This window comes from Lactuca serriola, chromosome 4 (genome assembly GCF_051521515.1).
Source record: "Lactuca serriola cultivar US96UC23 chromosome 4, Lser_US96UC23_V15, whole genome shotgun sequence".
NCBI lineage: Eukaryota > Viridiplantae > Streptophyta > Magnoliopsida > Asterales > Asteraceae > Lactuca > Lactuca serriola.
This window is the reverse complement of record NC_136411.1, coordinates 158841873-158857707: the sequence shown is the minus strand read 5'-3', so window position 1 is coordinate 158857707 and position 15835 is coordinate 158841873. Positions and strand designations below refer to the sequence as shown.

Genomic DNA, 15835 nt, shown 5'->3' with positions numbered 1-15835 from the left:
GGTGAAGGCAACCCAAAAGGACCATGCACAATCGGATCAAATACTTGCCTAATATAGTTGCAGCCTTAGACACTATTCCAACAGTCTCCCACTTGGATAAGTCTAGTAACTATATGCACAAGTACAATTCGATTTGCAATCGTAGCTCTCAAAGACGCTGTCAAACTCTGATCTAATCAATCTTGTCCTTTAGATAAGGGATCGTACAGTCCTCTGTTAGATATCATGCTGACAATTCTATGGAATGATTAGTCTAGCATTTTGGTTTCTCGATCTCCGATTTATTCGACATAGAACTTAATTGAACACATCAATTCAGTTCTGACCGGGCCCGGCACATAAGTCAAATCAAATCATCGAGCGGCCGAGATATCGCTTTTACCCTCTTGGGATAAAAGTCACAGATAAACTTCGACTTATATGCGTTTACTTATTCATTAATTAACTATACACAACAATGCGTTTTATAACACCGAGTTCCTGATGCGTTTTCACATTATCAATGTACAATCAATTAACAAATAACAAACCATATATCTAGGTTTTAAGACTATATGATATTATCGTCTGGCGATCACCCCTTTTCTATCATATTCCATAAGGTGATTCCAGCAAGCGTGGGTTTGTTCCAATGCTCAAAACTAGTTTATAAGCACTCATGAACGTTGCAACAACCCTTTGCTATGTCTAATACCATTTAGACAATCTACACACCAATTCATGACTTTCTTCATTCATATCTACTTCCAACATATGAACGATTGTGGACAATTTTGAATAATTCGATTATTCTTAATAAACTCAATTATTCTGGAAGTCAAAACATGCAAAATGAAACAATAGTTAAACAATTAACATAAGACAGTAACATTACTCATAAATAATACTCTTTTATTTAATCATCAAATGCTAATTACATTTATCTATTACACGTTTCTAATACTATCTAATCTATGCTAATATCATCCTTCAGCCCAATACTCCTAGCATGCTGCAAGTGCTTAACCCTACTCAGTCCCTTCGTAAGCGGATCTTCTAGGTTATCTTCCGATGATATCCTCTTCACTACGAGTTGTCCTTCTTCTACACGATGTCTAATAAAGTGATATTTTCTGTCTATGTGTCGTGATTTACCATGATCTCTCGGTTCCTTGGTCAAGGCAACCGCTCCTTCATTATCACAGAAAATCTCCATGGGCTCCTTTATGGTAGGTACAACTCCAAGGTCACCAATGAAGTTCTTCAGCCATATTGCCTCCTTCGACGCTTCGCTCGCTGCAATGTACTCTGATTCGCGTGTTGAATCAGCTACGGTTTCCTGCTTGGAACTCTTCCAAGTCACTGCTCCTCCATTCAGGGTAAAGACCCAGCCCGACTGCGAACGGTAGTTGTCCCTGTCGGTCTGAAAGCTGGTGTCACTATACCCTTGCACCTTCAAGTCATCACTCCCTCCGAGGACTAAGAACCATTCCTTCGTCCTCCGAAGGTACTTAAGGATATTCTTCACCGCAATCCAGTGAGCTCTGCCAGGGTTCCCTTGATATCTACTAACCATGCTCAAAGCAAAGGCTACATCAGGGCGAGTACAAGTCATAACATACATGATTGAGCCAACTGCGGAAGCGTATGGTACTCGACTCATTTCTGCTATTTTAGCTTCGGTACTCGGACTTTGAGTCTTACTCAACTTGGCATTACTTTTTATCGATAATTCTCCCTTCTTCGAGTTTTGCATACTAAAACGTTTTAGTACCTTCTCTAAGTAAGTGTTCTGACTAAGTCCTATCAGTCTCTTACTTCTTTCTCTTACTATCCTTATTCCCAAAATATAGGAAGCCTCTCCGAGGTCCTTCATAGTGAAGCACTTCCCGAGCCAGGACTTAACTTCCTGCAGAGTCGGGATGTCGTTTCCTATGAGTAGTATGTCATCAACATACAAAACGAGAAAGCTAACTATACTCCCACTGGCTTTGACATATACACATGATTCATCTTCGCTTCGTACAAATCCAAATTCTTTGACTTTCTCATCGAAGCAAAGATTCCATCTGCGAGATGCTTGCTTAAGTCCATAAATTGACTTCTCAAGCTTACACACTCTATTCGGGTGCTTCGGATCCACAAACCCCTCTGGCTGAGCCAAGTAAACATCCTCAGCCAACTTCCCGTTAAGGAAAGCGGTCTTGACATCCATTTGCCAAATCTCATAATCATGAAATGCGGCAATTGCTAGCATCACTCTAATAGATTTTATCTTCGCAACTGGTGAGAAGGTCTCATCATAGTCAACTCCGGGAGTTTGAGTAAAGCCCTTCACGACCAATCGCGCTTTATATGTGTGTATGTTTCCATCCACGTCGGTCTTCTTTTTGAAGATCCATTTGCACCCAACGGTCTTACGTCCGAGCACATTATCAACCAAATTCCATTTCGTAGACTCCGGGCCTGCCATGGCTTCCTTATAGCTATTAGGTTCATCAAGATTTATTAGTGTACCATCACTAATATACGTGTCCCCTTCGGTAGTAATATGAAAACCATAAAACTGGGGTTGAACTCTAACTCTATCGGAATGTCTAAGAGGTAAGGATTCGTCAATCGGTTCAACCGGAGTTTCCTCCTCGGGTTGAGTGCCAGTGGTAGAGGTTCCTTCATCTATCGACTCATGAATCTTTTCAAGCTCGATTTGCCTCCCACTGTCTCCTTGGCTTATAAGTTCTCGCTCTCGAAAAACTCCTCTCCTCGCAACAAAGACAACATTGTCCTTCGGTCTATAGAAGAGATATCCAAAGGATTTCTGCGGGTAGCCGATGAAAATACATCGCTCACTATGAGGTTCGAGCTTGTCGTGAGTTTCTCGTCTTACGAACGCCTCACAACCCCAAACCTTGATATGTGCCAACGAGGGAGCTTTCCCTGTCCACATCTCGTGAGGTGTTTTGGCAACCTTCTTAGTAGGGACTCGGTTAAGGATATGGGCGGCGGTCTCTAAGGCATACCCCCAAAAAGAGATAGGTAGCAAAGCACGACTCATCATAGAGCGAACCATGTCCAACAAGGTTCAATTACGCCTTTCTGCCACACCATTCAATTGTGGTGTCCTAGGTGGCGTCAATTGTGAAACTATTCCACACTCCTTGAGATAATCATGGAATTCAAGACTTAGGTACTCTCCTCCTCGATCGGATCGAAGCATCTTGATTTTCCTGCCCAATTGATTCTCCACTTCATTCTTTGAACTTTTCAAAGGTTTCTGACTTTTGAACTTTTCAAAGGTTTCTGACTTTTGCTTGATTAAATAGATATACCCATATCTACTATAGTCATCGGTAAAAGTCACGTAGAAGCGGTTCCCATCCTTCGTGGTTGATCTAAATGGTCCACATACATCGGTATGTATTAGGTCCAATAGACCCTCACCCCTTTCGTAAGAACCATCGAAGGGTGACTTAGTTATCTTTCCAAGCAAACAAGACTCGCATGTGTCATCTTCCCTAAGGTCGAATGACTCCAACACTCCATCCTTTTGGAGTTGGGCTATGCGTTTCTTGTTGACATGTCCAAGGCGACAATGCCACAAGGATGCTTTATCCATACTATTGGAAGAATCTATGTTTAAAACATCATTTCCTAAGTTATCAACAATCATAACAATTTCATAAATTCCATTACATGGTATAGCTTCAAAATAAAAGACTCCATTTAGATAAGCCAAAATAGAACCATTCTCATTATTAAAAGAAAATCTAAAACCTTGTCTAAACAAACCATGAAATGAAATGATGTTTCTAGCCATTTCTGGCGAATAGCAACAATTGTTCAAATCTAAACTTAAACCATTCCTAAGCACTAAAGAATACACTCCAATCTTGGTCACAGGCGACGATCTTCTGTTCCCCATGATTAGATTTATCCTTCCATGCTCCACGTCTCTATTTCTTCTTAGTCCCTGCACATTAGAACAAATGTGGTAACCACAACCGGTATCAAGAACCCAATAAATATTGTGAGATGAATCGTTAGATTTAATTGTGTATATACCTGCGAAAGACGGCTTGATCTTTCCTTCCTTGATGGCTTGCAGGTACTCTGGGCAGCTTCTCTTCCAATGTCCTATCTTGTGGCAGTGGTGGCACTCTGCCTCCTTTGGGTTAGGGCAGGGTTTAGCAAGATCAACTTTGGTCCCACTAGAAGAGGCACCATCTCGGGCTTTAACCTTGCGATAGTTCTTAGACGAGGCCTTCCTCTTCTTTCCCTTTCCTTGTCCAATGGCCAAGACAAGAGCAGCGGGCGGATTGGGAGTTGGTGCAAGAGACTTGTCCTTGAAGTTGCTCTCAGCGACCCTCAAGAGACCTTGGAGTTTGCTTAGGGTGACCTCTTCTTTGTTCATGTGGTAGGTCATCCTAAATTGATTGTAGCTTGGAGGCAAAGAGTGAAGCACCATGTCGATCGCCAAGTCTTCCCCAAAGTCAACATTCAACTTGCGAAGACGGTTGACATACCTTTGCATCTTTTGCAGGTGCACGGTAAGAGACTCTCCATGACCCATCTTAGCGGAAATCATGTTAGTGAAAATCTCATAACGCTCTTGTCTCGCGTTTTGATGGTATCTCTCCAATAAGTCTTGGTGCATCTCGTACGGGTACATGTCCTCATAGGACTTTTGGAATTCGGAGTTCATAGTGGCTATCATGATGCAATGTACCTTCGTTGCATCACGCTCGTGAGTTTCAAAAGCGGTCATCTCAGTCGGAGTAGCGATTTCAGGGTTGATTTTCTCGAGCTTCTCATCGAGGACATACTCCTTATCCTCATAGCGAGCAATAGTGCGAATGTATCTTATCCATTCGCTAAAGTTCGTCCCATCGAAAGTAACCTTTTGACAAAGGCTCATCAATGTGAATGAACTAGCAGCAACGTTGTTTGCGTTCGACATCTACAAATAGAAAGGACAAAGATAGATTAGAATATGAATCCCTAATTATCACCCAATAAGAAAAATTAGGGCTAGGATCCAACAACAATATTTACATATTAGAAAAGGGATGCCGTAATCTAACATGAAAATAATATGAAGGTAAGTGAATGACGATTCACTAATTCTCCACCATAAAAAAACATAACTTTAAGTCCTAAATGTATTGAGAATTCCTAGGTTTAGATGAGATTCATTGAAACTTTTCAATGGCATGTTTAAATCTCGATATGCCCCTCTTGTTTGTGACTGGGATACCGAGGATCACAAAGCAGGTGTGAATTACCATGCAAATTCACATGGTGCCTTCATTGTAACGATCACCTATTCGATGTGCCGGTAAACCACACACGCTCCATCGAACTATGATAAACAATGAATCACCCTTTGCCACCTTCGTTTAGAACCAATTAGTGTGCCGGTAAACCACACACGCTCCACTAACTTCTTAGCAAGGTGCAAAGTGTAATTTCATGGGATTGCATCAATTCACTTTTCCTAAAGTAACTAAGATTGGGAAATTTTAAAAGTTACTTTATATTTCTTATTATACTTTTAATGAGAGGATGAGGTTGCCCTATCCTACCCGTTCGGCTAACGACCCTCCACCGATCAAGCAAGCGGTGGGTGTGAGTGTACACCCATTAAGTGCCATTTTATAGGCCGCAACCTTATACCCACCTTATAGATCGGCTTCGTGAATGAGGCCTACTAACGGTAAGACTAGCATTTTAGTTATACATATATATATATATATATATATATATATATATATATATATTTATATATATATATATATATATATATATTAATCTTGTAATATTATATTAGTATAGGGTTGTATTTTAAACTTGTAAAATTCTAGGGTTTGAAATCTAAATTGTCTAAATTAAAACTTTTAATCACAAAACATAAATTTCAAAACTTGAGGGCAAGTTTTAAACATTTAAAACATGGAGGATCAAATAACTAATAATCTTAATTAACAATTAATTCCATAATTATCCATATTTGATTTATTTAATGATTTCTTGCAAGATAATTACCAATTTAATCAAAATAATTAATTAATTATCACATAAGGAAATTAAATATTTTATTAATAGATAAATATCTTTAATTAGATCAAGATTATAGTCATATATATCAAAAAATCGGATTAGGGTTGATCTAATATGATAAAGGCAAGTTTCCATAAGATAAATATCAAAAAATCCCGTTTTTATCCTTTCCTGACGCTTGGACTCACCGAGTGCACCATGGGACTCGCCGAGTCAGGCCAACTAGCCGAGTCCACCATGGGACTCGCCGAGTCGATGACTCAGAAACTCAAAAATCGAATTTTGCAAATAATATTCAAACAAACAAGCAACAATTTAATAGAAACCAATCTAGTCTTTGATACCACTGATGGGTTTTGGCCATATGAACATCCCTATGTGCACATACAAACCCTAATGCTTGGATCTAGGTTTCTCTAATTAAACATGCTTTCAATCCAAGACTTCTAATGACTAATTAGGTATAAGAACAATACAAAATCAGATCTAGAAGTTTACATTTGAATCTCTTGTTTGATCTTGTTGTCTTGGAGCTCTAGAGTCACAATTGTCACTCCTCTAATGGCTTACAAACACCAACTAGCAAGGAGGATGATTTGAGAGAGAGGAGAGGGACTAGAAATCGGCCAGGGTTTCTTTGCTTTAGCAGAGGTGCTGATTTCACATGCCCTAAGGGTCTATTTATACTTGTAGACTCCTAGGGTTTCACCCTTAAACCCTAGTTGGATAATCTTCATTCAAAGCAATCCTAATCCTTACCATAGATAAACCTTGGACGATTTTGAGGCTATCCCAAGCCCTAGAATCCGTCCAATCCTTATCCCTAAAGGATTTACAGTCTAAAGTGTAACTATCAAACAATTGACAGTTTATACCCTCTTATTTAATTAATCTCTTTAAGTCACCAAATTAATACTAATTAATCTATGACTTATATTAATCAAATAACAATATTATTATTCATTATATTATTCTCATAATATATTAATAATATCTATTCTCTCATAATAAATCATCCTGTCAAGTTGCTATGGTGAAGGCAACCCAAAAGGACCATGCATAATCGGATCAAAGTTGCCTAATATAGTTGCAGCCTTAGACACTATTCCAACACTATCATCAGGAGATACCCTATATAGTGGCTCATATGATAAAACTATCAGGGTAAGAAAGCATTTTTCAGACCTCAGTTCAAAATCTTGCAAATCTGATGCATTCTTTTTGTTTCCATTGAGCAGAAGTGGTCTTTCAATCAAGAGAGGGGGATCAGAGTTAGTCAACGTTGTCAGCAATGATGTCATAGCCAAGTTACTGATCGAATTTGGTTTTGGTAATCCCTCCCCATTGCTAATCGTTTCTCTTATGAATCTCCATTTTCAGCTCTCAAGTTACTATATCATACAAAATTATTTTAGCTTAATAAACATACCATCAACTGTTACCAATTTTCTTTTTCTTTTTTTACTTATTCCCACCAATTATTTATGTTTTGGTCTTATCAAGATTTTATCTCTATCAAATTGATAATTTAAGCATCATAATGTTTTGTAACTATAGGTGGGGATGTCGAATGGATGAATAATTTTTCTTAAAGGGGGCCACGTGCTATTAAGAAGACATAAACAGGTGCCCATTTTGTACCATAAAACCATCAAATTGATAATTATGTGATTGCGAAGACTATTGCTCTACTTCTGTAAAATCATTATTAAAAATGCTCACTTTTGTAGGTCAAGTTATATATAATCTTTTCCAAATTGTTAATTTATAATCTAATACTATGGAAAACCATGGCCTCTTGCTTGATGGAAGTTTTATATTGCATTTTCATTTTTTCTGTGGTGCATCAATCTTGGCAAGTGTCCACAGTAGATATATTATGGTATGCATGATTTATATTTATAAAAGTAGAACACTAAAAAATGCTAATTTTGTATTGGAGTATTTGAAATGACTCAAGGAATCATGAATTCCATTCCATGGAAACGCATCAGGTGGAAAGAACATGATGATCAAGGGCTTGAAGATTAGATGGTGACGTGTGGGATGCATATGAACAATGGTCAATGGTCTTCACAAAAGAAAGAACTATTCGTCGTTATATTATGATAGAATAATCTACAATAAAATGATAGGACTATATGTAATAATATATTCTGCTAGAATAATTAGGTGAAATAATATACATGTTTTTGTTTGTTATTAGTGTGAATTTCATTGTCATAGAATATTATATAAATTTTTTATTTTTTTAAGAAGGCAATGAAAATTTTAAATTGTATCCAAAAATTTGTTATTAGTAAGTGTTGGCATTCTCATAGAATATCATTCTAACAGAAATATGTATCCTGGCATTCCTAGAGAATATGATTCTAACAGAATTTCATTCTGACAAAATAAAATCGGGTTTAATTAAAGATTAAAAATTATGTTATAGTTAAAATTGAATTAATTAAAAAATCAGAATTTTAAAATCAAGAGAATTAATTATCCCTAAAAATATGAAATTTTCCTTTTTTAAATTGATCTTAATTGTCTAAAATACCCTTATAGTGAAATTAGATGATATTTTTTAATTATCTTTAATTTAATAATATGTATTAATCACTTTCTTAAAATAAGTAAATGATTGGCCCATAATTATTCCTACATCCACACAATAATTAGTTAGAATACAATAACATAAGCCAATATATATATATATATATATATATATATATATATATATATATATATATATATATATATATATATCTTTATCTTTACTATATTATTAAGTATATTAGACAATTCTTGAATTTTAATAGTTATAAAATATAAAACTTGATTTACAAATAAGTGAAGCATAGACAAACAAGTAATACTTACCAAAAATCGAATACAAGGTTATTATGGAATGTTGAAATCATCACTAATTCTTACCAAAATTGGATACAATGAGTGTTATTACTATAGCCTTAAATGCATATTAACCAAAACTAATAAACATGTGAATATCTTAATTTAATGTGAAGTGGAAAGGTATATTAGATGCTAATCTCATATTATTAGCCTTATAAATCTAAATGGAAAGCATGATTTTTGCCAAACAAAAAAAAATTAAATATGTTGGCAAGATGTTTACCACATGGATAAAACAAATGTTACAAAACAGTTTTTTTGCTATTTTTTGTTTAAAAAAAAGACATTGATCTACAATCTTTTTTTTTGTTTGAATTAATTAAAGAATCAGAAAAACAATAGCTTCCAAAAAAAACTTTGGGAGGGCTAATCTTTTTGTTGATGCCAAAAATTAAGGTTTGTAATATTTTTTTGTTACGTGTTGCGTTGCACAAGAATTGTTAAATTGAATTTTACTGTGTATTAGCAAATATTGGGAGGGCTAATTATCCCAATGAATTGTTAATTACTAAATTAAAAATTAAACCTCCAGTTAAGACGTCATTTATAAAAGTTGATAAATGTAACAATATTAAAATTAGGAAGCAATTAAGTTTTCATGTCAATATTCTTTGAAATAATATTAGTTAAATTTTTATTGATCAATATTACTTGTAATAATATTGTTGATGGGAAAGGGTATGTTGAATACCATGTACAATTGATTTTTTTTCTCTAAGTTCTTTGATAAGGAACAATGATTAATCTTTTTGTCCAAAACATTATCTTAAATGTATATTAGTACAAGAAATATTATAATTTTTCATTTTTCTATTTTATGATTATACAGTTTTACTAACAGGTATTTTCTTTCCCATTTCCCACCCCTCACTATTATATCTCTTAGGTTAGAGGGAGTAATGGTGAGGCTAGCATGATGTTACATAGAATTTTTGAAGCCATGTAACATTTTCCACAAAAATATGTTTGTCTTGTAAAAGTTGGGGAGTGACAATGATGTCATTTAAATATGTTTGATTTAAAAAAAACAAACAAAGTAGTGTCAACCGGTCACAAACCACCGTTCCCTTGTCTCTCCTCTCTCTTTTGGCTAGCTGGCTAGCAAGGCTTGCTTGGCGAGGTCCTTGTCAAGAGACAAGGGTAGTGTTTGACGTTCTTGGCAAGGCTTGACGCTTACCACTCCTTTTTGTCCAATCTAATTGTAGTAACAACATATGTTTCTTTCTAAACTTTATTCTTTTTCATTCAAACTTTCGGTTCATATTCATTAAGCCGATTTAAAATTACCATGTTGTAACTCTCTCATTCCTCTCTTCGTTCATATGACACTTTCCAAAACATTATGTATTCTTTAAATTGTATGTCATCTTTTTGAAATAATTTTTTTTTCCAAAAAAAGACTATGTTCAAATAAAATTATTTGTCGTTGCCAGAACGAAACAATTTATCACCTCTTATTTGGGGTAACTGAGAACCTGATTAAATACCACTAATCGGTTCCAGTTCAATTTTTAGCTTAAAAGGTTCATCCCTAACTTATATATCCATGTCATCATTGCATTGCCCGAGTACTACAATATTGTGTAAAAAAATATTCACCAAACACCTACTCAAACTTTAAATGTCGAAACGAATATCCGTCCAAATAAAAATAAGAGTCGTCTGAAAATTATTTGCTTAAAACAAAATAAATCTTTCTATCCTTGGAAATTAACGGATCTGAATCAGATTATATTATTTCATGAGCAATATTATCCACAAAAAATGAGAATGTCGATGAGATTAATGATTATTTGATCGACCGATTCCATAAAGAATACATAATTTACTATAGTTTTGATGAAGTCAATAGACAATATAAATAACTTCTATCATGTGTAATTCTTGAACACATTCACTGTTAGTGGTTTACCCCTCATTACCTATGTTTAAAAGTTCGATGTCGCTAATACTATTATGGCATCTTGACCCATGAAATGGATTGTGCAATAGCAATCGGTTGATATGTAAAAGTTTTCAGTTTAATGTCATTAATGCCGAAATAGTTGTTGGTCAACATGATAGAAAAAGGTTATTTTTGCCATGGATTTTTCTATGTTCGTTTAAAGATGACATGTTCTGATTCAAGCTAAAGAGAATAATGTCCAATTCGATTATGTTTTACGAATAAAGCTCAGGACAACAATTCCAAATCTAGGTATATATCTTCGAGAATCTATTTTTCGCATGACCAACTTTATGTGGCGTTGTCCAAATGAATATCATGTGTCAATACAAAAGTATTAGTGAAGTGGGACGAACAATTCAAAGGCAGTGAAGTCTATACATTAAATGTTGTGTATAAAGAAATATTTGAGGATTAATAATGTACAATCAATCATCTGTTGTACACATATGTAAACAACCATAAATCTTCATTTTTTATTCTAACTAATTTTGTATTTGCTAGAATGACTCTGACTGATTATTATTTAGATGTAGTAAATTATTTCCACAAAATAACTAAACGACTCTGGAAACTAATTTTTGAAAGATATTAATCGTACCCGTCGCTTGGCGCGGGTAAACGGCTAGTATATATATATATATATATATATACACACACACACACACACACTAGGTTATAACCCGTGGACACCACGGGAAAGAAATTTAAAAATAATTCAATTAAATTATAACTTAGTTATTGAGCAATGTTTTGTTTGTAATTTCATAGTGATATAACGATTGGTTGAAATTATGAAATGATAATGGTTTGAATTTGAAATCAACAATTTGTATTTGTATATATGTTAGAAAGTTATCATTTTTTATAATGCAATATAAATTTAAATAAAACATAAACATAAATTCATATAAATAATAAAGTTTTACAAAGTTTTTATAAATTTCTAAAAACTTCTTTATACACGACATTGGATGTTTTATTTGATAGTCTACCATGGTTATCTAAAATTAACAATTTTAATCCCTCTCTACTTTGAACTCTAGATAAAGCAACATACAACTGGCCATGTGTAAAAACAGGATCCTTGAGAAACAATCCAACCTTCGATAAAGACTAACCTTGGCTCTTGTTAATTGTCATTGCAAAACATATAGCCAATGGAAATTGTCTTCTTTGGAATTTGAATGGGATTTTGTTTTCAGTAGGAGTTAAAGACATTCTTGGAATGAAAGTTCGGTTTCCAATATTACTTCCAGATATGATAACTGCCTCAATTACTCGTTTGCCCAAAGATATGACTTGTAGTCTAGTGCCATTGCATAAGCCATTTTTCTGATCAATGTTTCTCAATAACATAACTGGAACACCGACTTTTAAAATGAGATTATGGTTTGGCATACCTGAGAGTTTAAGACCATTTAAAACATCAGATAAGTACAAATTTGCATCAAACTGATCATGGACAAACTCAGATTGGCAGAGGCTATCTGAACTTAAATATTCTTTTTGCTCTCCAAGAATGAGTTTTAGCAACCGATCATTTATTTCTTGGACAACTTCATTCTTGGGAGCAAGTATTGCTCTTTTTTGAAAATAACCCGGAATGTTGAAGTTTTCAAGAATGGAAGGATATACAAAACTGATTAATAAACGAATAGGATCACATGGATCATTAATGAGAATGTCTTCTGGAATATCAACAATTGCTTCACCATCATTCGGACCACCAAGATTACCTTCTCCTATGTCCAAAAGCCAGTTTCAAAAACTTGTTATTCGATGAACAGCAGATGAATCACTTCCAACAGTTAACCTCATGTTTTTTGTTAATTTATGGACTTTGCACTGTTGCCATAAATACGAAGAACTTAAAGAAGCGTTAACAATATTTTGTCTACTGCCACCCGGAACAACATGTAGAATTTGTCTAAAATCACCTCCAAAAACAACCACTTTCCCTCCGAATGGAATATTTGAGTTTGTAGGATCGACAAATCTTAATATATCCTGCAAAGTTCGATCTAAAGCTTCAAATGCATGCTTGTGTACCATGGGTGCTTCATCCCAAATGATCAATGAAGCTTTTCTTACTAAACTCGCAAGATCACTCTTTGGATTTATTCTACAAAAAGAATCCTCGGTAAGATTTATGGGAATACTAAACCGAGAGTGTGTTGTCCTACCTCCAGTCAATAATAATGAAGCAATCCCACTTGAAGCAACGTTTAAAACAATCTCTCATTGGGATCTAATTGCTGCAGAAATTGTCTTCCAGGGAAATGTCTTATCCGTTGCACCATAACCATAAATAAAGAATACACCTCCCTTATTATTTTTAACCTTAGCCATTATATCAATAAAAATGTTGCGTTGCTCGTCGGTTAATGAAACAAAGAGGTGATCAAACTCATTCTTCAAATTTGGTATGTCATAATCTAGCTCCTTGGCTATCAAACGATTGTTTGAAGATGAAACCAAATCAGCATCTGGGTAAGGCATCCTTCTATAGTTCTTGAGACTGGAATTGTTTCGGAGTAAAATTTGTTCTATCTCAAACAAAGTCAAGTTTTTAATTTGATCTTTGTTTAGTTATAAACACAGGAACATTACTATATTACTTACAACATACTAAAAAAGAGATTAAGTTGGACGTAAAATGTAATTGAGTGCATATTGGAAATTTATATGATATAGTTTTAATAATAATGGAATAAACGTATAATACCTGGAGACTTTAATCTCTTTTGTTGAGTATAAAGAATTCCATGTGACAAGTATTCCCATGTGTTTTCCCACACAATCTCTGGTTTACACAAACTACTGGACAATAACATCGTAGCAAATAAGAAACATAGATAAAAACCAGATCCAGAAACACTTGCTTCCTTAATTGCTTCGATGTATTCTTTGTCATCATCCAAAAGGCCCAGATTATAGCATGCATCTTTAAAAGAAGAACATATTTCACCATTGACTGTGCGAATTTCTTCGAAGGATTTTGGACCTTTCACTTTATTTAAAAGAATTCTTAAAAAATATTCTTCGCCAAGCTTAGGTGAAACCGAGTGAATTCTACCAATAGAATATCTAACTTCCCTTGGCTTCCAAATTTGAAGTTTAGGTTTCCAAACAAACTTTGTAGGAAATTCAAGATATGTAAGTTTCCGTGCTTCTTTAATGATTTCATTACACTTTATCCAAGATGTGAACATTGAAGAAGCAACTGAAGGCCGGTCAAGAACATCTTCAATATCATCGTCTGCCTCATATACAACTTGTTGTTGACCAGGAAGATGAAAAGGTAGTCTAATCACAGCAGGATACCTATAATGAACATCATATTTGAAAATCCGCCATGATGCTTCACATGCAGATATATATCTACAATCATAGTATTCTTTGATTTCATCCACTGCATCATTGTTATCAGAATCATTATTGTTTGGCTCCATAGCAACAGTCGCTCTATCAGGACCCTTGTTTATATATTTAAATAAATACTTTATAGAAGATTCCTGATTGCACCATTCAACATTAATGTGTTCCTGATATCTTTTCAATAGATATTTTTTGTATGGAACAACATTTCTGTTATCTAACTGAACACCAGATTTTTCAACAAAATTTCCATCATTTCTTCTCCTATATAAGGGAAAACCATCTGAATCAACTAAAGTATGATTACAGAGTTGCTTTGGAAAGTTTTTAGAATACTTTCTGTCCACCATGCATGGGCAATTCAAATTTTCAGCTCCACATGGACCGTGAATCATGAAATCCCTTACAAGTGAATATAATTTTGGATCTTCTTCGATATTTGGAATCTCAGCAGAAATAATGGGATCGATATATTCAACTGTAGGAAGCTTGTATTCAGAATGCATAAACAAGCATATATGACTATGAGGCAGACCTCGTTTTTGAAATTCAATTGTATAAACCACTGCATGTAAAAATATACACATAAAATAGAAGTTAGAAACTTAAAAGGTATATATATATATATATATATATATATATATATATATATTAAAGTATAATTTTAAAATACCTGCTTGAATCTTGCCAAAAATTTCATTTTCCCTTAAATCTTTAATAAATACATCCAACTTTATCTTAAATAACCTACATAATATATCCGGTCTATCTTCAGGATGAAGTGGAGTGTCCTTAAGAAACCTTTGAACTTCTGGCCATTTTGGATTACACGTAAAGGTTATAAAAAAATCTGGACATCCAAACCATTTACATAGCGACATGACATCCAAATAGTTTTGCATCATATAACGTGCACCACCGGTAAATGAAGAAGGTAAAATCACACGTTGACCAACGTTCGAAATATCTGTACTACCACGTGCTTGGTGATTACGCAGATTCTCATAAGACTCACATCTAAGAATTTTGTATTGCTTACGTATGAAAAATAATCGCTCGCTTTCAATCATTGTATAACCATCAACCAAAAATTGTTGGAATAACTTTTTTGCATTAAGATGTAGTGAGAACGATTGATCTCTATCTTGAATTCTGTAAGCAAAAAATTCTCTCATTGTACAGGTTGGGCGCTTGCTGTTACTTGAAGATGTAATACCTCTATAAAGGATGTCAACTCTGTAACCATCATCGCCTTATGGAAATAGTAATGGATACTGAAGAGCAAGGTAAGAAGGATGTAATTCAATGACATGCTTTACTAATCCTGATGAGGTTTTAACAATGATGTCTTTTTTTTCAATTGAATCACAAATGTCACAGACAATTAAAGCAGCTACCTCAGAAGAAGTTGGTAAGTTATATGTCCTTCCATCTTGTTCTCTTTTTCCGATTAATCTTAACTTCAAGTTAGCACCAGGATTTTTATGCAGACTATCTCTTACCATCCTATAAGACTTGACCAACGCATTGTTTGAATCTAACATAACCTTCAAAAATTCTATAATCTGGAGA

At 34.5% G+C, this 15835-nt stretch overlaps 2 protein-coding genes across 2 annotated transcripts; both read right to left on the bottom strand.

Moving 5' to 3' along the window:
• Positions 1–11998: 11998 nt before the first annotated feature.
• LOC145098949 (uncharacterized) lies at positions 11999–12937 on the bottom strand. The gene is made up of 2 exons (XM_079036538.1): positions 12685–12937; positions 11999–12627 (listed from the first exon to the last, which is right to left on the bottom strand). The coding sequence occupies exons 1-2, from the start codon at positions 12935–12937 to the stop codon at positions 11999–12001; spliced, it is 882 nt and encodes a 293-aa protein (XP_078892664.1).
• Positions 12938–13123: 186 nt separating this feature from the next.
• On the bottom strand, positions 13124–15438 carry LOC145098948 (uncharacterized). Its single transcript, XM_079036537.1, has 3 exons — positions 14937–15438; positions 13611–14828; positions 13124–13464 (listed from the first exon to the last, which is right to left on the bottom strand). Exons 1-3 carry the CDS (start codon positions 15436–15438, stop codon positions 13124–13126), a joined length of 2061 nt encoding a protein of 686 aa, XP_078892663.1.
• Between the last annotated feature and the right edge of the window lie 397 nt (positions 15439–15835).